The following is a 26,996-nucleotide window of genomic DNA, read 5'->3' as shown; positions in this document are numbered from 1 at the left end:
TGGTTGGACACCATGATTCTAGAGGTGACTTTGACATCTAGCTGGCTCAGAATCAAGCAAGAGGTAAGGTGGCTTAAAATTAGTTCTGCCCCTCATCCCACACTTCAAGGCTGTGTCTACGCTACAAAAAGAACTTCCAAGTTGCTTACTTTGAAGTACAACTTCAAAGTAAGCAACTTCACACTTGAGAGTCTACACAGACCCTACTTTGAAGTTAAACCTCAAAGTAGGGCTCTACTCCATTCTGGGGAATAGAGTAATGACTTTGAATTTGGGTTCCCTACTTCAAAGTTAACCTGGAAGTAAGGAAAATATGTGTAGATTCTCTAGTGGCTACTTTGAAGTAGTGCCTAACTTCAGAGTTCGTTCCTAGCGTAGACACACCCCAACTGTGCCAATTGTAAGCTAATTGCGGCTGAGGAATGCACTTCGTCAAATAAAATGTATTGTGTTACCAGGAAAGCTTTTAATATAGCATAATAGATATGTTAAGAAGTTTAAAAAATGCTCTGTGAATAGAAATACTGTACCATAGTACGAGTTACTAGTTTGCTGACAAATCATTAGCACTAATAGCAAGGGTTTATTGATGCATTACAAAAATAGGAGAAAGAAGTGGTGTCCTTCTAAGATAATTTTGGCTGATAATATTCTCTTTAATCTTTTCCATCCCTGTGCAAATTTTTTTCCGTCCATGGGCAGAATAATTTTCTTTGTGCCTTGAAGCATGTGCAAATGTGTACCACCAGCAGAAATGAAAATCTCTTTGTGGGTGCTTTGCTAATCAGTTGGGTGGCATTTTAATCTCTCCTGAGTGGCTGGAGAAGTTTTGCAATTCTAATCTATTCTCTTGGGTCTTTACTAGGCTTCCTAGTATTCTGTCATGTGCAGATTTAAAACAGTCAGTCATGATTTTAACAGTCTAGAGTTGACCACCAGACTATTAATGAATATAGTACACTGAAAACTCAATGTCCTCCAGAAGTGCATAGATTATGGGGGGGGGCACTTCTGGAGGACATTGAGTTTTCAGTGTACTATATTCATTAATAGTCTGGTGGTCAACTCTAGACTGTTAAAATCATGACTGACTGTTTTAAATCTGCACATGACAGAATACTAGGAAGCCTAGTAAAGACCCAAGAGAATAGATTAGAATTGCAAAACTTGCTGAGAGAGACATATAAATGGAGAGCAGTCAAGTAGCTCTTTAAAGACTAGCAAAATAGTTTATTAGGTGAGCTTTTGTGGGACAGACCCACTTCTTCAGACCATAGCCAGACCAGAACAGACTCAATATTTAAGACACAGAGAACCAAAAACAGTAAGCAAGGAGGACAAATCAGAAAAAAATGATCAAGGTGAGCAAATCAGAGAGTGGAGGGGTGGGGGGGAAGGTCAAGAATTAGATTGAGCCAAGTATGCACACAAGCCCCTATAGTGACTCAGAAAGTTCCCATTACGATTTAAACCATGTGTTAATGTACCAAATTTGAATATAAAAGCCAGCTCGGCTGCTTCTCTTTCCAGAACGGTGCGATAATTCCTCTTCAGTAACACACATACCTTTAGGTCATTGACAGAATGCCCCATTCCATTAAAATGTTGACTAACTGGTTTGTGGATCTGGAGTGTTTTGATGTCTGTTCTGTGCCCGTTGACCCTTTGGCTAAGGGAGTTAGAAGTCTGTCCAATATACAAAGCATCTGGGCATTGTTGGCACATGATGGCATATATGATGTTAGTAGAGGAGCATGAGAAAGTGCCCATGATTCTGTGAGTAACCTGGTTAGGTATATGCCATCATGTACCAACAGTGCCCACATGCTTTGTATATTGGACAAACTTCTAACTCCCTTAGACAAAGGGTCAACGGGCACAGAACAGACATCAAAACACTCCAGATCCACAAACCAGTTAGTCAACATTTTAATGGAATGGGGCATTCTGTCAATGACCTAAAGGTATGTGTGTTACTGAAGAGGAATTATCGCACCGTTCTGGAAAGAGAAGCAGCAGAGCTGGCTTTTATATTCAAATTTGGCACATTAACACATGGTTTAAATCGTAATGGGAACTTTCTGAGTCACTATAGGGGCTTGTGTGTATACTTGGCTCAGTCTAATTCTTGACCTTCCCCCCCCACCCCTCCACTCTCTGATTTGCTCACCTTGATTATCTTTTTCTGATTTGTCCTCCTTGCTTACTGTTTTTGGTTCTCTGTGTCTTAAATATTGAGTCTGTTCTGGTCTGGCTATGGTCTGAAGAAGTGGGTCTGTCCCACAAAAGCTCACCTAATAAACTATTTTGCTAGTCTTTAAAGTGCTACTTGACTGCTTTTTGTTTTGATAGTGTATAGACTAGCACGGCTTCCTCTCTGTTAATATAAATGGAGGTGATTTCATATATGGTAGGTTAAAGTAAACTAATATGCCAGGAAAAACTATAAGCAGAATAGTGACAGAGAGATAGCCGTGTTAGCCTATATTCTGTCAAAACAAAAAAGCAGTCATGTAGCACTTTAAAGACTAACAAAATAATTTATTTGGTGTTGAGCTTTCAAGGGACAGACCCACTTCTTCAGATCATAGCCATACCAGAACAAACTCAATATGTAAAGCATAGAGGTCCAAAAATTGTCATCAAGGTTGAAAAATCAGAAAAATTATAAATGTTGGCAAATTAGAAGAGCAGAAGAACGGCTGGTGTGGCGGGGGGGAGGGGAGGGAGAGTTAAGAGGTAGATAACACATCAAAGTATATGAAAGGGTCCTTATAATGGGTCAGGTAATTGCTGTCCCTGTTCAAACCAAGTGTTGATGTGTTTAATTTGAACATTCATATTCAAATTCAACACATTAACACATGGTTTGAACAGGGACAGCAATTACCTGATGCATTATAAGGACTCTTTTACATACTTTGATGTTTTATCTAACTCTTAACTTCCCCACCCCACACCCCACACACACACAAACACACCCCACCCCCACCATCCCTCTGCTCTTCTGATTTGCCAACCTTGATAACAATTTTTCTGATTTGTAAACTTTGATAATTTTTGCACCTCTGTACTTTATATATTGAGTCTGTTCTGGTATGGCTATGATCTGAAGAAGTGGGTCTGTGCCACGAAAGCTCATCACCTAATAAATTATTTTGTTCTGCTTTTTTGTTTTGATATAATTAGAATAGATATACAATGAGAGACCTATTTAGAAGTGGTAATTCTGAAAAAGACGTGGAAGATATAATGAATTGTGAACACAAATTTAAACGTATTGGCAAAGGCTGATGCTGTTTAAGGATGTATAATCTCTGGTCCTGTGAACATCATATGAACACACTGAAGGATTGAGGTCGAAATGAAACAGTGATGTTTTATACATCCTCAGCCAGTTTCTAGCTGAGAAGGAACACAGATTTTAACGCTATTTTAATGTCTGATTTTAATTTACATGTAAATGTTTTTACAGCTTTGTTCACACCCACAGTGTGTAAATGGACCTACTTTTGATCGTATAAGGTACTCAGCTTCAATATGAGCTACGATTTATAAAAAATAAATAAAGCTAGATTATTGTTGTGTGGAGACTCCTGCCTTTCATGCTGACCAATACTTCACATAGTCTTGAGCAGCTGATAAAAATATTCTCTTTTGGAGCTGAGTAAAACCATCAGGCCCTTCCTTCTGCAGGGTTGCTGTTTCACCCTGCAGAGGCAGCTTCAGTTCTCCTGGGATGGGCCTGGGCTCCCTGTTCCAGTATAGTGGCTCTCACTACTTGCTTATTTGCTGGGGTAGGCTCCTCTGAATGAAGGTGGCAAGCCTTTGGTGCACCAAAAGAAGGAAGAAGAGGGGAGAGAAACAGGAAAAAGTAGCAAGCCCCATGGCATGAGAGTGGGGGATTAGAGCTGATCTGTAGCACAGAGGGACTTGGGTGTTGAGATTAGGAGAGGGACCTTTGGGAAGGGAAAGCAAGCAGTGATGCAACAGTGCAAAGGGCAGTAGTGAATAGAAGATGGAAGGGGGGTGATGTGGGAATTGGGGGAATAGGGGAAGTTTTAAGAGAAGGGTCTGGAGGGAGGGTGAGCAGTGGCAGGAGAAGGTATGAGGCTGTGAAAAGAGTATTTGGGGAGTGAAAAGAGGGTTTTCTCAGGATGTTCAGCTTCAGCTAGGGGTAAACTTATTTGGGGAGAAGGGAATTCGTGTGGCAGTGAGTTGAGGGCTATGGCAGGAGGATGTTTTGTGCAATTTGGTTCCTTTGGGAGGTGGGGTGCATTTACTTGGGAGCAGAGTAGTAGAGGGTTGGGTGGATTAAGTGGCATCTTGGAAGCTGGGCAGAGGATTGTGAGTTGGGTGTAGGCTGTAGGGGATAGAGTGAAGTGTGGGAGATGGGTTATTTGGGGATCCATAGTGGGAGCACGGTTGGAAGGAGGGGGTTTTGGGCTAGGAACACAGGGAATTTGTGTCAGTGGCCACAGCCAAGGTGTCTATTTGTCCACTCTCATCTTTGCAGCCCTCACTCCCTTACTGACTCCAGCTCCAGCATAGGCACCAGGGAGGGATGGATTTGCTACTATTGTAATAGGAATCGGGCTTGCTTACCAGGTGCCAGCCGTAGTTGGGATGGAATCTGTCTGTGACAATATGCTGAAACCTCATAGATTCACCTCATCACCTGGCTCCAGAGACTTTCTCTGCTTCCCCCTGCCACTGCTGCATAACCAAGCAACTCAGCACCAAGCTGACCCTAGTTTTACCAAAGACAGGACACTGCCTGTGGACCAGGGCTATGCATCCAAGCAGTTAGATGACACAGACTTCAGAACCCCAAGATGAACCCCATTTAGCCTTGTCAACCCAGTGACTAGCCTCATTGCTTGCTTGGCCACCTCTATAAACATGCCTACAGTATTCCCTCTGTTGTCTCATTTTAGACTGTAAGATATATGGAGCATGGACTAGCCGCTGAATAGTCCTACCACTATAGGGTACAAGTCCAGATCAGCATTGCTCCTGCTGCAGAGATAATTATATAGTGTTCCTACAGCTCCCCTTCCCGCGTATAAAATGTATGACCATGACATATGCACCAACCATAGGGGACAAAACACAAGAAAGGGTAGACTCAAAGGTGTGTGAAACTGCTTTCTGTGGTGTTGTATAAGACTTATTTTGCATCTTGTACACAGTAAACAAAATTTTCTAGTAGGAAAGTTTGTTGATGCTCTAGAACTAATCACCTTTCCATTCCCTTTTTCCTGTCTAACTTTATAAGGAACTCATTACTTGAGTCTATTTTCAAGTCAAGGGTCCAGTGTAGTATTTTAGGTAGTTTTGATGAAGTCTGAGATAGCATAAAACCTCAGGAATGTTTGTTTTGTAGTGAGGGTTGAGACATACTTTGCAGCTCACAGTGAGACTGAAGGGAAGATCCACAGCTGGGGTAGAGTGACACAGAGCCTCCAGAGACAATGGGCACAGAACTCATTTCTTTCTGTGGCAAAAATAGTACTTAAGGTAAAGGCAATTTCCCTTTTGTAATCAGCACTGCAAGACAATAGACTATGACTCATGGCAGGATAGACAAGTAGTACAAATACACACACATGCTTGCCAGTTCAATAGTGTTATGACTAGTACAATACTGCTAACCTCAAGTGTCCAAAAATCATGAGCCACACCCACCACTAATCTTGATTATGATTTAAATATAATGAGATTTTTTTTAAAAAATAATACATTGCTTACTTTTTATTTGGTTATGGGGCTGCCAGGGTGCTCTCAGGCTGTTTTGAAGCTATTCTCTACAAATAAAAAGGCTAGAAATGTACCTCTTTTAAATAAAAGCAGAGATTATTGCATAATCACTTCAGTCAACTCAGACTTTACGAAAATCAACAAATACTGTCAAAACAAAAAAGCAGTCCAGTAGCACTTTAAAGACTCACAAAATAATTTATTAGGTGGTGACCTTTCGTGGGATAGACCCACTTCTTCAGCCCCACTTCTTCACCAAATACTGTGAGACTCACAATTAAATTGTATTAGGCTGCACAGCAAGACTCAACCATGTCAGTTAAAGCACTGCTTATTTTCATTGTGCAGCATAATTGTTAATGATTGTGGCAGTGTCTACAACATTAACAAAGTCTGGTACGTATAAAGAGAATAGTGAGTAGGTGCAGTGAGATGATTTTACCCCAGACATTGCATTGGTGAGAACATAAGAATGGCCACGCTGGGTCAGACCAAAGGTCCACCTACCCCAGTATCCTGGCTTCTGACAGTGGACAGTATCTGGTCCCTTGAGGACATGAACAGGTAATCACCAAGTGATCCATCCCCTGTCACCAGAGATGATGTGTGTGGGTGCATGGGAGTCACATGTACCCCCCCACCCAGCAACCTCCTCTTGCAACAGAAGTGGTACAGCACTTCTACTAGAAGAGGCAGACAGGCCAAGCAGTGGGACAGGGCAGGTCAGGGGTGGGGAGAGGGCAGGACGTGGGCAGACCGGGGTGGGGTGGGGTGGGGTGGGGCAGAGGTGGAGGAGAGGTGGGTAAGGGCATAGGCAGAACAGAGATGGGAAGGGGTGGTGCAACAAGGACATGTAACAGGTGCATTCTCTCCCACCCCCTGGAATCCCCACACTAGTCACCTTTGCCTGTTGCCCATTCCCAAACAGTGGCTATGGACACCATCCCCACCCATCTTGGCTAATAGCCACTGATAGAGCTATTCTCCATGAATTTATCTATTTGTTTATTTATCTCATGAATTTTTTGAATCCTACAATAGCTTTGGACTTCACAACATCCTGTTGCACGAAATTCCACAGGTTGACTGCATTGTGTGAAAAAATACTTCTACCTGCTAACAAACCTGCTGCCTGCTAATTTAAGGCCAATATTGGAATATTTTGTACAATTCTGGTGTCCATTTTTTTTTTTAAAAAAGGAGGCTGAAAAATTGGGAGTGGTGCAGAGAAGAGCCACAAAAACAATTTGAGGCCTGAAGAAAACGCCTTGCAATGAGATACCTATAGAGGTCAATGGTCTCAGAGGGGTAGCTGTTAGTCTGTAGCTTCACAAATAACTAGCAGTCCTATGGCAGGAAGTGAATTTTGCCCATGAATGCTTATGACCTAATAAATTTGTTAGTAGCTAGAGTTCAATGAGTTTAGCTCAGGAGTCTGAAATCTGTGGCTCTGGAGCTGCCTACAGCTCTTTAAGGACTTTTTTATGGCTCCCAAAGCAAAGTTTTTTTTTCAAAAAAATCCTGATTATTTTCCATAAATGGTGAACCTCTAAAAGCCCTTAAGTTAGCAGCTAGGTATAGCTTAATAGTTTGAATGTTGGCCTTGTAAAACCAGCATTGTGAGCTCAATCCTTGAGGAGGCTGTTTAGGAGGTCTGGACCAAACAGACTTTTTAAAATCCTGTCGGGGTGGTGCTTGGGCCTGCAAAGGGGGCAGGAGACAGGACTGGATGACTTCTTGAGGTCCCTTCCAGCTCCGTGAGCTATGTATAAATAGCAAAGTCTATGTGACTGTGTAACCCACTTACCTAGGTGTGGTTAACTGTCCCATGGTGTGGTACCCAGACCACTTCACAGCAAAAGAATAATTGTCCTTTACAGGCTAAACTTAGCAGGTGCTGGCCTTTAGCTCAAGCTGTGGAGAGGCCTCCCTGAAGCCCATGAACCCCCAAGTTCAAGCCTACCTCTAGGCAGTTACAAAAGTGGGAGCTTGTCCTGGGTGTGAGCTGGGTCTCTGAAACTTTGGATGTGCTTCCTCAGGTAGGGTATGTAACCCCCACACACTTAGGTATGGTGTGGTACCTGTGAAGTAGTACCTAGACCACTTCACAGAGAAAGAATGAGTGTCCCCTGCCTCCTGAGAACTAGCTGGCTTTCAGCTGGGGTTAGAGGTGCCTGTACTAAGCTTCAGCAGTCCAATGTTTGAGCTTGTCTGTAGGCAATTACGATTGTAAAAAGTTGGATAACTCCCCCCATTGTCCTCCAGAGAGATGGTTAAGGACAACAGTGGGACAAACACTCAAGTGCAAATTGTGATGAAACAGAACGTGTATAAAGTTGGTGACTGGTTAGCAGTAAACATGTCATGTTACAAATCACTGCCTGGGCATTGTTCTTAAAATAGGGGTGACAAGAAGTATGGTTTGATGTGCTTTACTAAGGATGTCTTGTATTCACATGCATTGGAGCTCTTTAATTATTGAATTTTTACCAAATTGGAAAACAATGGCTTCTCTTGCTACTGTGGTTGCTGACCCCTGGTTTAGCTGACCAAAAAGATGGCAGTGCACCAGGAAACAGCCCTCCCACCTAAGGAGGCTCCCAGCGCAAGCCAAACGCATAAAATTACGTCTAAACTCGCACGGGCAGGGGGCGGTCACTGCCGATGACAATTAGGGGCGGCAGCAGCTTCCCACCTCTAGGTGCCGGCAGCACACCGCGAGCCCGGCTACCCGGCGTGCTTAAGCCAAACGCTGGCGCCGGGCAAACCGCATGAGCCGAAGCCACAGCCCGCAAGGCAGGGGGAGACGGAGCAGGCTAGCGGTCGAAGGTGCGGCGGTGGCGGGCAAATACCGCTGCAAGCCGCGCGGGGGCGCAGGAGCGGCCTCACCGCACATAACAGCCGCCCCGCAGTTCTGTCCCCTCTTGGTTCCTCCGGGTCCGCGAGCCCAACGCGGGAAGGAGCGCGCGGCGTACACGCGCAGCCGCAGTAAGAAGGAAGCTGTGACTATTACGGACGCGGGGGGAGGGTCGCCCTAAGCAGGCGCCACGGAAGTGGGAGGAGCTACTTCGTCGCAGACCAATGGGGTCGGGTCATCCCCACTTCCAGAAGGGGAGTGTTCGACCCTTTCTCTCCCCTCCTTCTCGCCAGTCATGGCGCGTTGTCCCGCCCCTCTGCGCGCTGACGTCGCGGCGTTCCGCCCGCCCGCTCGTTCGCCGGCGGCAGGTGACTGAGGGTCGGGCGGCGCTTCGGTCGTTCCCCCGCCCAGCGGCAAAGGGACGGAGCAGCGCCAGCCAGGCCCGCGGGTGAGTCCGTGATGCCGCCGCGTTCTTGCGCCCGTCGCTGTGGAATCGGGGCCCTGCGGGAGGGGGAGAGGTTCCGCTCAGCCGCCCCGCGGGCTCATCACCGCGGCGGCCGCTGGGGCCTGCCCGCCCCGGGACTTGAGCGGACGCTGCGAACGCTGTGCGGTGCCCCTGGACAAAAGGCCACAGAGCTCCCGGCGGCGGGGGGGCGGCACCGGTGTTGTTTGGTAACTGCGTCATGTGACGCCGGCCCCAGGCCTCCCCCCAGTCCTCGTTGCTGGGGCTGCGCTCATGTGTCCTCACCCCGCCGAGCTGAGCCCGCGGCAGGGACCGACCTGACGGGGCGCGGGGGGACGGGGACGTGCTCTCCATTTTATCTTTTAAAAATCCGGTAAACTCGCAGCAGAGGTGTCACCTATCCCGGGGCGGTGAAAGCCATGCGGGGCGGCGTGTCTCCTGGCGGGGCAGCCTTCCAGGGTGGGGTGCGATGTAAGTAATCTGGGTAACGTTTTTTTGATGATAAGCACAACTAATACTCTGGGCGTGCGTTTTTAATTGATCTAAATGTTCATGGTTGTGGGAACTCAGAGGTTCAGACGAATACTTGATGACAGTAGATGGTGTGGTTTAAGGAGGCGAAATGCAAATTGTTAAGGTAACCTCAAAACATCAAGCTCAGGTGGCATTTTTCTTTGCTAACCTAAATTGTCGTGTTCATGGATGGAAATATTTTTCATGGACTCTAGGTATACCATTAAATTTATGCTTACTAATATTTGCTGATAAGTCTAATATTCCCGTGCTCGTATGTAAGTAATACGCAGACGTCTGAGAAGCAGCAGCTCATCTTTCAGTCGCTTCTTACATTCAGATTTGTTTTGATGATTTCTTACTGGATTTTTTTAAGTTTTTTTTCTGTTTTTTTGTCTGATGTCTGGTATTTTGAATGGTTATTGGAGGCAGAATTAATTTGCAAATATTAAAATATATCTAAATTTCAGATTGGAAACGTGGTCTACCAAACTGGGTTGTGTGTCCTGGTTAGTTCCCCTAGATAAATGATGAGGGAAGGGAACAATATTCCTTCTAATTTTTTTCCATCTGTATGTGGAATAAATTTTATGTGCACTGATCCATGTACGGATGTGCCCTGTCAGTAGAAACATGCTGCCGGCTGCTGCCAGTTGTGGTTGCACTGCTGATCAGCTGGGCACTATTTGAGTCTCTTCTCAGTGGCCACCCCAAGCTTTCAGCTTACAGGGAATGCTGGAAGAGAGTACCATCTCACTTGAGTGGATGGTGCTGTGTCTGGATCTCTGCTCCTGGGACAGAGGTCTGCAACCTGCGGCTCTAGAGCTGCATGCAGCTTTTTGAGGACCTCTTTGTGGTTCCCAACTATAGTTGCAAAGTAAAAAATCCTCCTGATTATTTTTGGCAACAGTGAATGTCTACAAGCCCAACAATGGACAACTTTTATCTAAATATCAAATGATATATGATCTTCTAATGTTGGATAACCCCGCTGCCTTAATATGTGCAGTGCATTGTGAGATATGATACCTTATCTGTGTTTTGATCATGTTGCTTATAAAGTTCCCATTTTGAAAGGGGAGAGGAAGCATGTGGCAATCCTGCTTTGAAGGGCAATGTGCATTTTAACAAAGAAAACTGAAATTAAACCCAAAGTAAAATTGGCATAATTAAAATATGTAGAAGTGAAAATCAAGAAGATACTGATACACACACACACGTAAAGTGGAAGGAAATAGAATATATAAAAAGCTTGTGAATGTCCTGCAGTAAATTTGTATTATATTACAAATCATTATGTGTGTACTGTTCTTAAACCAGGTTACAAAAAGTGTGGTTTGTTGTTGTTTATTAAGGACTGTCTTATATTCACACGCATTGTGGCTCTTGAATTAGAGTTTTTTACCAAATTCAGGAAAAAATGGCTGCTCTTGCCATTTTGGTTGCTGACCCCTGTCCAAGGGCAATTTCTCCTAGCCTCAGCTCTGCTGCTTACCCCTCTGTGGTCTCAACCGCCACCTCCTTAGTCCTACTCACATCCGCAACCCTGAAGCCACTGCTCACTGTTGCTCCTGGGCTGAAGTATACATGTGGCCAAGGGAAGGAGGGGCTCAAGGTAAAAAGTTTGCATACTACTGCCCTACTCACTTTATAGACTGTATCCCTGCCTCTTAACCCAGCTTGCAAGGGCTAATATTTAGCGTAGAGTGATGTGTGAAATGGATTCTTTGCAACTGTGTTCCTGTCTTACAATTGCTTACTGACATAATTTTGATTTAATAATGAAGAGACTACTAATTTGTGTAAATCACACAAATACATGTTAGGGTCAAGGCCTTTAATTTCTGTCTCAATTTACCCGTCTGTAAAGTATGCAAGCATTTTATCCCCTACCTTTGCTAAGTGCTTTGAGATCCTTCGAGCAAAAGAACTGTGTAAGTACAAAGTATTAATTTTAATATAAACAGTACTATACAGTGTATTGTATCCTACTTTCAAACGACCATATGCATAACTGGTGACCTTTCCTTATTGTAATAAAAAATTGAGGTAGGAAATTGCACTATAAATGTTTAAGGTACTTTGTGTCTAAAAAGAGGGTTCTCAAAACCTTTTAGTGAAAATGCTTTTTTGGTAACTGACAGGTGGGCCCTAAGATTTTCTTGCATCATTTTTAGTGTGCATAATGGAAAGTGAAAAGACCGATGGCCCAATTTTTGGTACAGTGAGCCTAGATGACATACAGCCTCTCCACTGAAACTAGTAGGCTACTAGGAATATCTGGTAAATATAATTTTTGTCTTAAGAGCAATTCATAGTAACCTATCATGGTATGATCCAAAAATGGCAATTGTTGTAGCTCACAGTAAAGAGGGGGAAAAAAGTTTAAGTATTTGACTGAATTTGTGATAATCTTCCTATGTTGTACATTGTAAATGTTGTAGAGGTTGAACTTCTCTCGCACCCTCGGGCAACCTGACCAGTGCTGAAGGAGAGAGTTTGCCAGATCATAGAAGGTCAATATTGTCTAGAAGCATTACCAGCACTTCCACTGCTTACTGAGCTCTTAGACATCTAAGGGGTAAGACAGATATAAATAACAGCACAGAGCCACGACTGATGGCTGTAAACAAACTTCATGGGACCACGAGAAACTTGGCCATACATGTGATAAGTGGTTGTCCTGCTAACTAAAATCTCTTCCAGTGAGATCTGTAATCTGTCATGAGAGTGCCAGGTTAGAGAATTTCAACATGTAGTTTATTTTATTTGCTTGTCTGGCAAAACAAATTCCAGAATATTTAGTAATTGTTGGAAGGAATAAGGTACAGAACTTACTTTTTGTGCTTCTCAAATCTGATAAAGGAAATATTGCAATCCCAATAGTAGTTTGAAAACAAAAGCGCACAGACAGCAGTCAAGTGTTGACAGTTTGTTTAAAATTAGTCTTTTGAACTGCTCTTTAAAATGGATTGTCAGGACGAAACATTGTCAGATAGCATTGAATTAACACTATTATTTTGAGTTGGTCAAAATAATAAATCTGATCTACAACTTTTGCAACTTTTTAGTTTACAGTCTGTTTTGACATAATTAAATTGCTAACAATTAGTAGTAGCAAGAAATAAGAATAGTGGGTCTACTGATCTGTGGTGCAGGATCTGAGCAAAATGAAGGAAAGAAACTGCACTTTTTTCCCAAATGTGTTGATCAGTAGATGTAATATGGTTTAACTTGCATCTTCAAATTATGCAGCATCTATTTAGCTGCAATTGAAATATCAGGTACCAAGATGGAGCTGCCAAATTGACTTCTAGAGTTGGAGAGAGAGAGACAGCTTAATCCTACTCTTTATCTACTTTGCATTTCAGGGGTTTGCACTGCTGTATCCAACACCTCTCTTTATCTAGTAATTGTAATTTCAGGCTCAAACCTACTTCCACTGACCTTTTATGGCAAAACACCCATTGGAGTTAATGAATATAACATTGGTTTGGTTGTGAATGGTGAACCAAAGTTGAGATATTTTACTTCTCATAATAGGATTATTAACTTGACAGTTGTTTTATCCTTTGTTAAAAATTTTCAGCTGTTAAGAGCTGTTCTAAAGAGGGCTGAGATCAGTTGTTCTCCATGCGCAGAAGTAGTAATGGATGGTTGGATAGACTGTCAGGGTGGTCTAGGTTTACTTTGGTCTTGCCTGAGTCCAACATGGTGCTAGACTTGATGACTTCTTGAGGGCCTTTACAGCTCTGCACTCCTATGATCCTGTGAAATTAGAAATTTTGTTAATGTATGAATCCTAAATGAAGCTTAGAATTAAGGTTTCAGTTGTAGCAGAATATGCATTTAAATGAAGAGGGAAAATTGTTTTGAACATTTCTCTGCTAGTTTTGTTAAAAATATTTGAGTATTTTATACTGCTTCCCCATTCTTACCTCTATTTCTACTGTACTATGGGTGATCTGCTAACTAAACATCAGCTCATTTTTATTAACTGATCATGGAAGGTATGAAGGGACTTATCAACTTGAAATCTAATCATATCACTTTTTTTTTTTTAATCTTTCCCTACTGCTTTGTGAGAGTTCACACAAATATGGGAAGCAGTGAAACTGTCAGAATGCGCTGTCAGCGGGGATGTAAAATCCTGTTTGTTCAACCAGTTAAAAATGGGGGTAGGGAAACTAGGCTGGAGCCCACCCACTCTTCCCCCAACTCCACCCCCGGCACTGTGGACAGGGGCTGCTCTGGCAGCGCCGGAGCATCTCCCAGCTGTGGTTGGCCACATAGGGCTGAAGCAAACAGCTCCCTCCAGTTAATCATAGCTGGCAAACCCCATATATTTAGGGTGAGGCGGCTGGGCTAACTGGTTAAATGTTAACATTCCTGGCTGTCAAATGCACAAAGGTGATAAACTGAAAAGTTTTTCCTTTAATTTCAGTTATAGTAATACATTAACTGTAACAAATTTCCATCTGTAAAGTTATTTACCATTGATTTTTCATGTTTTAAGTTGGAGTACCTTAAAAATCTGCCATTGTTATAAATATTTCTTAAGTTTTAATCAGGGCACTATTCTGGAAGGGTATTTGACTTTTTCTAGTCAGGCAACTTTATGCAAAGTTCTAAAATTCTTTTTTTGGTAGAGTTAGAGTTATTTACAGAAAAAAGTGTAATCTTAAATTATGTTTTACAAGTGTGAATTTTACATCCTATTCATGATATCTTGGCTTTTCAGCAAAATAGTGCTGAATGTTTTAATATTTTTAAAATCTGAGCTTATCTTCCTCATGGATGATATAATGTGTCAAACATTTTGAGGTTTTAAAGCATATGAGGAGAATTTTCATTTCAGGAATTAATATCTCTGTTGCATGAATTATTTCAGAATACTCTGCGCAGTGCCGTACTACTTGCAAGACTGGCAGTACTGTTTTAATACGGAGCTTTAAAAATCCACTAGCCTTTGGGAAGCCTCCTGTCTGCTTTTGCAAAATCTAAGCTTCTTTCTGTTAATAAGTTTCTAGCTCTTATGACTATGCAGATAACCTTTCAAATATGAACAAAATATAACATGAAACTACTGTTTTTCTAAATCTGCAGATTTAATCCCTCTATTGCTATGCCAATCTCCAAAGCAGCATCCAAACAAAAACTGACCGGAGACTTCCCAGTCTTCACTGCTAATATAGAGTACTCTGAGGGTGGCAGTTCAACTGACAAGAATAGTGATTTTCCTGTTTCAATTTGGGAAAAGCTCTGAGCAGTAGAAGAGGGTGCAAATGCCTTTTTCAGGGTGATGGTGGGTTTGTTGGGAGAACATTGCCATCGCTCTTGCAACAGCCAGAGGGGCTTTGAAGGATGCAGGAAGCACCTGCTAGCCAAATACATCAAATGATGGAATGCCTGAGAAGAGTCTATGGACAACCCCTTCATAGGAATCCCAGTATCTTTTCCTTTAACAACAGGGAGTGTGGGTTGTGATTGCTTACCTGAATGTTGTTCCTGGCCACTGGTGCTGCTCTAATTTAATCATTTGGCTGTTAGGCATTGAAGAAATGTTTCAGCAGCTGTGGGAGAGATAATTGGTCAATGAAATGAGGTGTTGGGTGTGTAAAGAGACAAGTTGAGTGTGGTACAGGTTGGGAAGAGTATTAGCTTTAATGTATAGGGTAAGAAATTACATTAAAACATATAGAAATTTGTAATGGTGGTGGGAGCTTGGGAAAGGGTGTGTTTTAGCTGAGGTAGCTACACAGATTTTAAGTCTTGATTGATGCAGAAATAATTTAATGAAATGTAGAGGTTAGCTTTAAGTCAGCTTATGAACTAACTCATCTTAAAGGTACGCGGCAATTAACAAGCTGCTTTATTAGTCCTATAAAATTATTTTGATTGGATTCTTGTAGGCATAATTACACATCATAACCAAAGTAATTAACTGTGAAGTGGGGTGAAGAAAAATGTCAGATGTTTCAATTCTGAATGAATCCTTTTAAAACAGCACGCTCTAGAGTGTATCGCCTCTGACAATGGACTGGGAAAGTGATAGACAAAAAGCTTCTTTAAATGAGAAATAGCAGCAGCAGTAGTACAGTGCCAGCTTCTGAAAGGCGATGGCTCAGACACCACACCCAGAGCATTGAGCTTGTCGCAACTGCTTCTTTGATCACAGTAAACCCAATATCTTATATATTAGGAGGAGCTGGTATATATCCCAATATATTGGTATATAACCCAATATCTTGTATGTTAGTATGTTAAGGAGGAGCTGGTATTTTAAAAGTTGTAGCTCTTTTCTGGAAATTAATAGAGGTAGAGGTTGGGGATGACCAGAGAGAAAATGAAAACAACTTTTGTTTTTGAAAGAGTGTGAGGACAGAGATTGAGGCCTGTTGATCTTGGCAATATGTCCTAGGAATAGTTTCCAAAATGTCCTCAGCTCAGTCATAGCCAGAAAATAACTTTGGTATGGTAATTTATTACTTAAACATGTTAACTGTACAGTACACTAAAGATTTAGTCTACAATTATGTGTTCTACAATTATGCTAAATATTCAGCTATCTCCAAGACTTACCACTTCTTAACTTTACTGTGCCACATACTTCAGTCTGGTCAGTGCATTAACACTTTGCTGACATAGATCTTGAGTGTATGGAAGCGCTGTACACGATACATCAGGTTCACTTTGCAACATTTAAAAGGTGTATCTTAAATTGGTTAAGTAAATGTGATTTAATAGTGTTTTAATAGGGCTGGTAATGCCTTAGTCTGGGAGTAGGAGTTACCAGCCATTTCAAAATTTCATCTCCATCTTCTGAAGTAGGATCTTTCTTTTCCCTGCTTAGGGTAGGGGGGCAGTTTGGTCTTGATAACCTGGTACTGTAGAATTATGATAACTTCCTAGAATCATGCAATGTGTGGAAAGGTTTGGGAAGTAGAGAGAGAGATATTTGGTATGAGCCCAGTTGCTTTCTTTTCTAAGCTGCTTCCCTGTATATTAGTAAGGAGTAGTGTTGAGAATGACTGTTAACACGCAGTTGCCTACTTCTTTGATACCAATGTGATTGCCTTTATAAATACATACACAGCAGCCTTATTCCAAAATAGCTTAGTTAGAAATCAGGCTACTACATATAAAACTGGATGCACTATGGCTTATTTCAAAATAGGCTGTATTCCCTATTTTAACAGCATCTATTTTGAAATAGGTCAGATTCCTCCTAGAATGAGGTTTTACGATTTTGAAATAAGACAACTGCGATTTTGAAATAACAGTTGCATTGTGTAGATGCTAGGATAGTTATTTTGAGATAGCAGCTGTTATTTTGAAGTAACTTCGCTGTATAGATTTACCCTTAAGCTGGGTCTACATATGTTTCCTCCTTTCAGAGGGGGCATGTTAATGAGGCACTTTAAAAGATGCTAATGAGGTGCTGACATGAACATGCAGTGCCTTATTAGCAAAATGGGACCCACATGCAGTTCAGAGTTGCTGCTTTCCGAATGCACGCTGCCCGTGTAGACGGGGGTTTTTTGAAAAGACCCCTTGAGTTCAAAAGCCCTTTCTTCCTATTTGGCTTTAGGAAGAAAGGGCTTTCAGAGTCAGGGGGCAAGGCCCCTGTCTACATGGGCAGCATGTGTTCCAAAAGCAGCACTTTCAAATCGTGTGCGGCTGCCGTTATGCTAATGAGGTGCTGCATATTGCTGTCAGCATCTCATCATCTTTCAAAGTGGCTCATTAATGTGCCCCCTCCAAAAGGAAGGGGGCACAAGTAGACCCAGCTTTAGAGAGGTAGGTTTGTTGAAGTTTGACATTACAAAATGCAGGCAGAAAATGAGAATTTTAAGACAAGAATGCCACCAGTGTGAAAATTTATACTTCAATGTTGAAAAGATCCTGCATAAAATTGGTAAAGAGTGTGGTGGTCTTCTTTTGCTGTAATGAGAACATAACACTATTTTGTTTGCTGTTAAACTGCTAAATGAAAGAGAACTTTGTTCAGCGTTCCTCTAATAATGTTTTCTTTTCCTCATCTTGCAGAGAAGTTGAAACAGTACTAGTGGTCCCTTGTGCAGCACAGAAGAATGAGCTATCAGAGGGAAAGAGGACATTATATCCTGATTGGATACATTTGAAGAGGCTATTTTAGTCTTGTGGTGTGCTTCGGCAGGAGTCGCACTAAAAAAAGACGTAAGCTTGGCATTGTTTTATTAGGTTAATTAACTAGCATTATGAGTTCCCTTTAGGCTGTGCAGCTGCCTTTTAAGCACTGCAGTGGAGAGGGATGTCTGTTCCCCAAGCCACAGACCTGCTTCGGCACTCCTGCCTGACACCTGATCTGTGATGGTTGGGAGAGGAGACTGGTGCCCCAACCGAGCCCCAGCTGGACTTGCAGTGGCTGGGAGGGGAGTGGTGCCCAGCCCCAGCCTGAAACTGCAACGGCCATGGGGCAGGTCTCTCTCCCCTGGGCCCATTCAGTCCCAGTTGGACCTCTGTGAGGGAGAGGCATCTCAGCCCAGCCCCACCCAAAGCAGCAGCCATGAAGAGGAACTCCTCCCACTAGCTGAACTCTTCTTGGTCCTGCGACTGCCTAGGAGAGGTGCCTCTTACCTGGCCCCAAGATGCTGTGGTGAGAGAGGGCTGGGGGAGTCCTCCCTCCTTGCTGTACCTTAAGAGCACCCTCCTTTATCCCAAACTCCTCTTTTCTAGCCCTATTCCACAGCCCGCACCCCCCAGCCAGAGCCCTTACTTTCCCCACCCCAACCCTCTGCCTTAACACTGAACCCCTCTTATGTTCCAGACCTGTTATGCTTGCCCAAGCTAGAGTCCACACCTCTAGATGGAACCCTCACCCTTCCCATTCCCTACACTTGAATCTTCTACTCCAGTATCACATATCTCCATATTGGTACACACAACAAAATCCTGCATGTATGCCCTGCTGAAGCCGGGGCCTTTCCCATGGGGGGTGGTTACAGGATGCGATGTGCCTGGCCCACCCTGCATGCAGGCAGCCCCCAGCCCTGTGCTGGGCACAGTGTCCTGCCAAGCTGGCAGGCTTCTGGAGGCTGGCAGGGGTGCCCAGACCGCCCCTCCCTCCCCGTGCCTGCGAGCTGTGTGGCAGATGGAACAGGCAGAAGTGGCAGAACTCTGGGCTGGACAGATGGGCCTGGGGCAGGGTACAGGGCTTTCCTCCAGGGTCTGGCAGGTCTGTGAAGATGCTGGCTCCCTCGCACCCTGCCACAGGACTGCTCCTCCTGGGCAGGGCACCCACTGTCATCAGCTTCCCAGGATCAGTGACTTGCCCCCACCCTGCCCCGCCCCACTTGTACGCCCTTGGCACCCCACAGGGTCCAGCCCCTGGATTGAGCAGTGAGCACCCCTTGCCTGTCCAGGGTCTCTTGGCTTCTCCCAGTCCCCAGGGAGCAGCTTCTTACAGCCCCCTCCCTGCATCGTTCCAGCCACCCTGTGCAGCAGCCCCCTGCCCTGTCTCATGCACAGCTCGGGCTGGTTGGACAGCCAGGGAGCTACCCCTCCAGTGTCTCCCGGTCCTGTATTTGGAATAAGGAGATGTGGTCACCCTATCTACTAAGGCAAATCCATTTTTTTGAAGGGACCCACAGTGGGTTTTTTAATCTAGATCTCCTGCATTACCTGTTCTAAATTTTAAGTGCTAATCAGGATGCTTCAGACATACAAGCTTACACACTCTGAGAATGTATATGTGATTTAGTGATAATATTTTCCTGTAAAAATAGGAGATAACGGGGAGAGATGTCTGGCAGAAGTGTGGGTTGAGTCCACTTCAGTGGTTTATTGCATTTTAGCATGCAGTGTTTTAACTGCATAGTTCAAAGGCCCAGTGTGTTTTTGAGCATTCTTTTCATACTTGAATATCTGGTCCAAATATTTTAGTTTGTTGAAAATGCAGCTTTTTTAAAATGAAACTGTGTATTTTATGTTGCTTTCTGCAACAATGTTAAGAAACAGTTCTTTTCTGTTTATCAGCAATTCAAAAGTGAAAGGAGCTTAAGCAATTAAAGATAAAGGTAGTCCCACAGACTGACCCTGAAGAGTTATTGATCAAATTTAAAAATGAAAGCAAATACTATTAGGCTAAGAACAAATCGGAAATAAAGCCTCAGGTAAACTATCCTCTCCTTATAGGAGCACCTGATATTATTGGGGAAATTCTGTACCAAATAGTAAATTCTGCACACAGTATTTTAAAATTCTGTTTGTCAAAATAACACTTTCAATTATTTTAGTAATTTATTTCAGAATGTTTGTCAGCAAGTATGACTAACAACATAAAGGCGCACACAAATTCCCCCAGGAGTAGAGTTAGAAACCCTGTGACAACCCAATTCCTGTTTCTCTGCTCCTTCCTCCCCAGAACCCAGCCACAGGGCCCCTCCTTGCCCAGCTACCTGTACCTCTTCCTGCCTTCCCTTCAAGCTGAGCCATAAGTGCCTCTCCACCTCTCCCCCAAAAATACCGCACCTCCTAAAACTGTAGCAAGGATACCAGAATATTTACGTAACTGCCTTTCTGGACATCAGTGCACATTTGTATGAAACTTGCTGTTCTTGCGCTCCTCTTCAACTGCTGGCAGATAGTAATCAATACCGGGTTTTTATTTCAGTTATTTTTCTGGGAAATACCAGCACCATTGTATCCTATGGGTATTCTGAAAAATAAATAAATTGTCCCTCTATAATGAACTGTCAGGCACAAAGGCTAATTTGAATCCAAACAAATTCTGTTCCTAAACGCATCTTCAAAAGTCTGATGAAGATACAAAGCAAACTAAATAGAGGAGGATCTTTAACACAACCAGTACAATATCTTCTCAGTTCTTTCTAAGGTGAATCACTCATATTGGAATATATTACTGTGCAGTAAGACAGTTGTCAGATGGTAATTCTGTTTCTGCATGCTGGCACATCAGTTAGACATTATTGCAAAGATTCCATTAATCTTTCTTCTTAGTTATTGATTCTGTCTATAGAAGAGGGAAATTCTCAGACAAGAAGCTGAAATATAGGTGGGCACTGTTATCCACGTGATCTGCTATGTGTTCAATGTCTCTTGCTTTTAGCAATCATAAATTTATGATCAAAAAGTGGTTTGAAGAGATTGGTATCTGTCATTCAAAAAATGGCTCTATTCTGCGCTGGTTAGGCCTCAGCTGGAATATTGTGTCCAGTTCTGGGCACCCCAATTCAAGAAAGATGTGGAGAAATTAGAGAAGGTCCAGAGAAGAGCAACTAGAATGATAAAAGGTCTGGAGAACATGACTTATGAAGAAAGGCTGAAAGAATTGGGCTTTTTTAGCTTGGAAAAAAGAAGATTGAGGGGGGACATGATAGCGGTTTTCAGATATCTTAAAGGGTGTCATAAGGAGGAGGGAGAACTTGTTCTTCTTGGCCTCTGAGGAGAGAACAAGAGGCAATGGACTTAAGCTCCAGCAAGGGAAGTTTAGGTTAGACATTAGGAAAAAGTTCCTAACTGTCAGGGTGGTCAAGTACTGGAATAAGTTGCCAAGGGAGGTTGTGGAATCTCCCTTGCTGGAGATATTTAAGAACAGATTAGATAGATGTCTATCAGGGATGGTGTAGATAGTGGTCGGTCCTGCCGTCGGGGCAGGGGACTGGACTTGATGGCCTCTCGAGGCCCCTTCCGGTCCTAGTGTTCTATGATTCTATGTTACCTAGTAGATAGGAAATGAATTCAAGTTAGAGGCCTGGGATGCTGCTTCATACCTAATCCTTTTAAAATCTCTATCTGTAGCTACACGTTCTGCAGGGATTATATCATCTTCCAGGAAAGAAAAGGGTTTGTTGATTCCTGAAGGATCCCAATCCCAGGTAGTTCACTAAATTTCCTCCCAGATAAGAAATCTTGCTATATTAGGAGGCAGATAATATAGAATCCAAATTCTCCTAAAGAGCACAACAGAACGAACAAGAAAGATCCCTTTGTTGGTGTACTCATCAATATTATTTTAACTCTTCAGGTAGCTCTTCTAGATTTATGGGAGCTATATTAAGGACCCTAATTGAATCTGAAAGAGATTTGATCTTCAGATTTGTATAGTCATACAGCCTGCTTTGTATCCTGAGAGTTTCTCTTTTTCTTTGAATTCTGTAGGGGATAAATAATGACAACAGTTCCTTCCCCTTCTAATCTCATACAGCTCTGAAACTGGGTTTCCCCCATAAAGGTTCTTTAACTTCCTTAATTTTTCACATCTTTGGGGTATCTGGTTCTGAAAAGATTCACTGCTTTGAGAGAGGGGGTTTGGTAACCTCAGGCTATATATAGTAAAGAAGTGTCAACCTTGAGGCAGCTTATATCTTCTTTAGTGGAGGGAAGATACTTCAAAGGACAGTTTTACTTTGGGAGTGACTACCAAAGATGGAAGGCTGGAGAGACAAAATGGAAACTGGTAGTTATCACACTCACTTCCTAGGTGGGTATATCAGGCAAGAAGCAGCTGGAAGGGTATCTACTGTCAGACTTAAATCTAGAGTGAATATGGTTGCCAACACAATGTGGGACTGCTAGTTAGGAGATGTGGTGGTAGGAGTGATGATGGCACTTCACACCTATTACTCTACAGCACTGGTTCTCAGCTAGATGTAGGCATACCTACGGTGTGATAAGCAGAGGTTGTCCAATGAGTCATACAGTCGTCCAGATATTTAACTAGTTTTGCATTATGTTATATAAAAAGCACTAACCAATTAGTACAGTCTAAAATTTCATACAATTACTTGTTTATACTGCTGTAAATATTATACCTTGAAATTTAAGTATAGTATTTACTTTCCAATTGATTTATTTTATAATTGTGTGATAAAATAAAGTGTTCAGTACTGGGGCACTTGTGTATTTTTGTCTGATTATATAAGCAAGTAGTTTAACTGAAGTGTAAATTAGGGGTATGCAAGACAAATCAGACTCCTGAAACAGGTGCAGTAGTCTGAGATGATTGAGAGCCACTTCTCTGCAACAGTCACCCTCTATGACACAGTTACTTTTTGCCTGGGTGACTCCTGAAGTTGTCAGATGAGAAGAAGGAAGGAAAATCCCTCTTGAAAACATACCAGAGAGTGCTGTGGGGGTAGGGAAAGGCTGCTTAGTAGACATTTCCATCATCTATACTCCTGAGTTAATTCCTACAAGCATTAGTAAGACAAATGCTGAAAGTTGCTTCATGCAGGGGCCTAACGCCAGAGCTCTCTGAGGTTTTTCTGACATGAAAGCAAGATTTACAAATTCACAGCTGCTGTTAATTTCTTGAGGAGCTGTACAAAGAGTTGACTGACTAGAGGCACTCAAGCAGCTATTCTATCAGAGGCTACATGAGGAATAAAATCCATACTGATTAGCTAAAACTGTTGCCTGGGACCACAGAAGTAACTTAAAACGCATTAGTCTGAATTGGCATACCAGAGCGCTAGAACTGAAATAAAGGAAGATTGGGGTACTGAACTTGAAATTTGAAAGCCATTGTTTTTGCTAAAGTCACTGATCTAAGGCATAGACTGCTGTAATTTTTCCAGAGAATATTAACTTGCATAACCTAAGTATTTTGAAGTGTTCGGTTTGTTTCATATCTGAGTGTCCAGAAGTTTAACTTCATGGAAAGCTTTTAATTTTGTGATTGGTGTAGTCTTAAGGTGAGAGAACTTTTTATGTCAGGCCCCACTTTTCGTTCCTGCAATTAACAGTCCACCCCCTACCTCTCTAGTGTAGTCCAAATGGACAGAAAATTCAGTTATGCTCATACGAAAATAAATAAATAAATAAACCTTTTGGCATGTGTTAGAAAATAAGTATGTAGAATGTAAACAGTGGGTATATAAATGTGAATACACATACATAAACAGTAACAGATTTCAACATTTATAATGAGATGGATAAGCTGAAACCCAGGAGCTGATCATGCTGCACCCCCTCTTAAAAATTTCACACTCCTCCTCCGAGGGGGCCCATCCCCCACTTTGCACACTCCTGAGTTGAGGTACAGATTTGGCTTAATACCTATAAGCTGACTTAAATGTATTTGATTCTTTGTAGGATGGCTGGCTGTGGTGAAATCGATCACACAATCAACATGCTTCCCACTAACAGGAAGGCAAATGAGGCGTGTTCCAATGCAACACCTTCCCTGACAGTCCCTGAATGTGCTATCTGTCTGCAAACATGTGTCCACCCAGTGAGTCTGCCTTGTAAGCATGTTTTCTGCTATCTGTGTGTGAAGGGTGCTTCCTGGCTTGGAAAACGATGTGCACTATGTCGGCAGGAGATTCCTGAGGACTTTCTTGACAAGCCAACCTTACTATCACCAGAGGAACTCAAAGTGGCCAGCAGAGGCAATGGGGAATATGCTTGGTACTATGAAGGTAGAAATGGTTGGTGGCAATATGATGAACGTACCAGTAGGGAGCTGGAAGATGCCTTTTCCAAAGGTAAAAAGAGCACTGAAATGTTAATTGCTGGGTTTTTGTATGTAGCAGATCTCGAAAACATGGTTCAGTATAGGCGAAATGAGCATGGACGTCGCAGAAAAATAAAACGGGACATAATAGATATACCAAAGAAGGGAGTGGCCGGGCTTAGGTTGGACTGTGACTCTAGCACTGTCAATCTAGGAAGAGAGAGTTCTGCTGATGGCGCAGACAGTACATTGGCTCTGGGGGCTGCTGCTGTGCAGCCTCTAGCATCCGTTTCTGCTAGACCCCTAACTTCACTAGATGGTCAGCTGACAAGTCCTGCAACGCCATCACCTGATGCAAGCGCTTCTTTAGAGAACTCTTTTGCCCACTTACAAATAAACGGAGACAGCCTGGCTGAAAGAAGTCATGGGGGAGAGGGAGAGGAAGACCATGAGTCATCGTCTTCTGGTAGGGTGCCAGTCCCTGACACCTCCGTTGAGGAAACCGAATCGGATGATAGCAGCGATAGTGAGGATGTGTATGCTCAACTTCAGCAACACACGTCCTCTGCCCAGCAAAGACACTTGAATGTGAATGCAAGCCAATCAGTAATAGAGAGACCAGTGGCAGGGGGCGGGGCAGTAAACACCAGTGTCAGATCTAGAAGGCCTGATGGACAGTGCACAGTAACTGAAGTTTAAATTTAGAGCCATGTGTTTTTAAATACTCAGTCCAGTATCTGTAAATTTTGTCCATGCTGGCATTGCACTCAACACTAGCAAACGTATTTGAAGAGGTGGGTAGGGAGGTGAAGGCGAGAAACAGACTTGGCCTGTTAACATAAGGTTTCAGTGTCTCTCTGCTGGAAGACTTTTTAAATGTAAGAAACTGGGGTGTCTTGTTAATGGTTTGAAAGCTACTTAGCAATACCCAGTTTTCTTGAAAATGTCTTTTGTGTTTATTTTGTAGCATTTTACCCTGTGGAGATACTCAGTCCCTTTTTGGCTCATGTATATCCACTGTGCAACTCAAATTGTCTTCATTATCTGACTGTTGCATTAAGTGTCTTTCTACTTTCTGCATGGATTGATATATGAAAAGAACACTAACACAATGTGGGAACAGATAAGATGTTGGGGGTGAGCCGGATGCTTAATTTAATGTGAGGAAAATGTATGTGAGTTTGGAGTTAAGATGTGTTTTAGACAAAGCAATCATTTTCTCTTCCTGCAATGGAAATGTAAAAATGCTATTAACTTTTGTTGAAAATTCTTACCTGTACACACTTAATGGTGTTTTCATTGGCTTTGCTGTCTAGTCCTTGTAGTTTGTTTTTTAAGGTCTTTGTTGATCTGTCTTGTTTTTGTTACAAAATTTATAATTTAATAAAAACTACACTTTAACAATCTGAGGTTTGTTTGAATTGTACCAGGGGGACTTACACAAAGGTATCATTAAGCAGGTATGCTATGCAGCCCACAGCGCCTTTACCCTGACAAATCTCTTCCTCCACAAACAGCTTAGCATTAAGGTCAACTTTGCTAGGTTGACACAGCATCGGTGTAGACACTGCAATGCTTAATGCTGAATGTTAGTGGTTTTCTGGAGCTGTCCGACAGTGCACTATACTGACAGTACAATCCATAAGGATGTGCACCACTGACACAAGGAGTAAAGTATAGAGAGACACAAATGATGTAGTTACATTGGTATAAAGCCACCAGAGTAAGTTAGGGCAATATGGCCTTAGTGGGAGATAAGGATCTACTGTTGACCTCAATGTCAAAAGGCTGGATAAGACTTTTCCCCACTGCCACCTCAGCCCCCATCAGATAAGATTACAATAGTTTGAAAGAGAAGCTAACGTGAGCTCATAAGTACTGCATTTGCTTTTAGTTTCCAGGTTCATTAAGAAATCACTTCAATTACTTCAGTACAGACTTTGGATATAGGGAAAAGACATGGCTAAGACATTACAAGAAAGCAGCTATTAACATGTAACTGATCTGGTCCATAGTGACCCTATCCTCCATATGGCAGTGTTTGATCCAACATGGTTGATTTATCTTGTGCTGTAGTGGGGCAGGAGAGCCCCTTCTGGGAGCCATTTTGTGTGAAGTCTGGCTCCTCTCAGTCACCTGACCAGAAGTCAGGAGGCGGGGCCAGGGCTGTAAGAGCCTGGGCTGAGGACTCAGTTGGGATGGAGCCTCCAGAGGACGGCCCTGGGCTCCCAGCCTGGGAATCCCAGTGGAACGTACTGTCTGGAGAAGACCCACCAGACCCAGAGGACTGACCAGAGTACCCGCTGCAGACTGCATCGCGAGCCAGCGTGGGGCAGCTGGAGGACCGGCCTCAGCCTGCACTGCAAGCCAGTCTGAGATGGCAGGAGAACTGAGGCAGCAGAACTGGTAGGCCGTGCAGGCCTGGATTGAGCCACCCAGTCCCCAGCTGGACCCGGAACCCTGTGAGCCCCAAGGCGTCAGGTGAACTCTGGGTAGGTTCCGGGGTAGGGGGGTGGACCAGGAGTGACATGGGGGTAGCAAGGACTGTTAAAGGTCCTTGGACAGCATGTTGCAGTCTGGATTCCCCACTGACCCATGCAGCAGGCGCTACTGCTGCAACCAGGGTCCCTGGGCTGGGGTGCGGTGGAGTGGGTGGGCCCCGGTCACCCACTTGCCAGGTGTCAGTCTGCCTGGTCATTGTCCAGCCCAGGCAAAGTGTCTGTGCCTGGGGGCAACTGTGAACTGGGTGTTCTGTCTGGCCTGGGCTGCTTGAACTATTGTTTGTTGCCATGCCCTGAGTTAGGGCTTGGGCTTGCCCCACCTTGCTCCAGGGCCTGGGCTCCTTTTGATGTGTGCCAACCCACCCTGAGCTAGGGCTGGGGTGAGGCCGGGGTCAGGGGGAACCTAAGATTGTGGCTGCCCTGCCTTGCACCAGGGCATGGACG

The 26,996-nt window shown here is 43.3% G+C and overlaps 1 protein-coding gene across 2 annotated transcripts; it reads left to right on the top strand.

Moving 5' to 3' along the window:
- The first annotated feature begins 8,938 nt into the window (after positions 1–8,938).
- On the top strand, positions 8,939–25,457 carry RNF146 (ring finger protein 146). Of its 2 annotated transcripts, none has more exons than XM_074990602.1 (3): positions 8,939–9,065; positions 17,643–17,792; positions 23,691–25,457. In XM_074990602.1, exon 3 carries the CDS (start codon positions 23,692–23,694, stop codon positions 24,748–24,750), a length of 1,059 nt encoding a protein of 352 aa, XP_074846703.1. In that variant the 5' UTR covers positions 8,939–9,065; positions 17,643–17,792; position 23,691; the 3' UTR covers positions 24,751–25,457. The 2 variants fall into 2 exon arrangements, with proteins under 2 accessions (XP_074846703.1, XP_074846704.1); XM_074990603.1 differs by lacking the exon at positions 8,939–9,065 and adding an exon at positions 9,435–9,551.
- The last annotated feature ends 1,539 nt before the right edge of the window (positions 25,458–26,996 follow it).

The sequence above is a fragment of the Carettochelys insculpta genome, chromosome 3, assembly GCF_033958435.1.
Source record: "Carettochelys insculpta isolate YL-2023 chromosome 3, ASM3395843v1, whole genome shotgun sequence".
Classification (NCBI taxonomy): domain Eukaryota; kingdom Metazoa; phylum Chordata; order Testudines; family Carettochelyidae; genus Carettochelys; species Carettochelys insculpta.
This window is presented reverse-complemented; position numbering and strand designations above follow the sequence as displayed.

Coding starts and splice junctions, on each gene's coding strand:
- RNF146 (XM_074990602.1), top strand. CDS start 23,692: ATGGCTGGCTGTGGTGAAATCGATCACACAATCAACATGCTTCCCACT.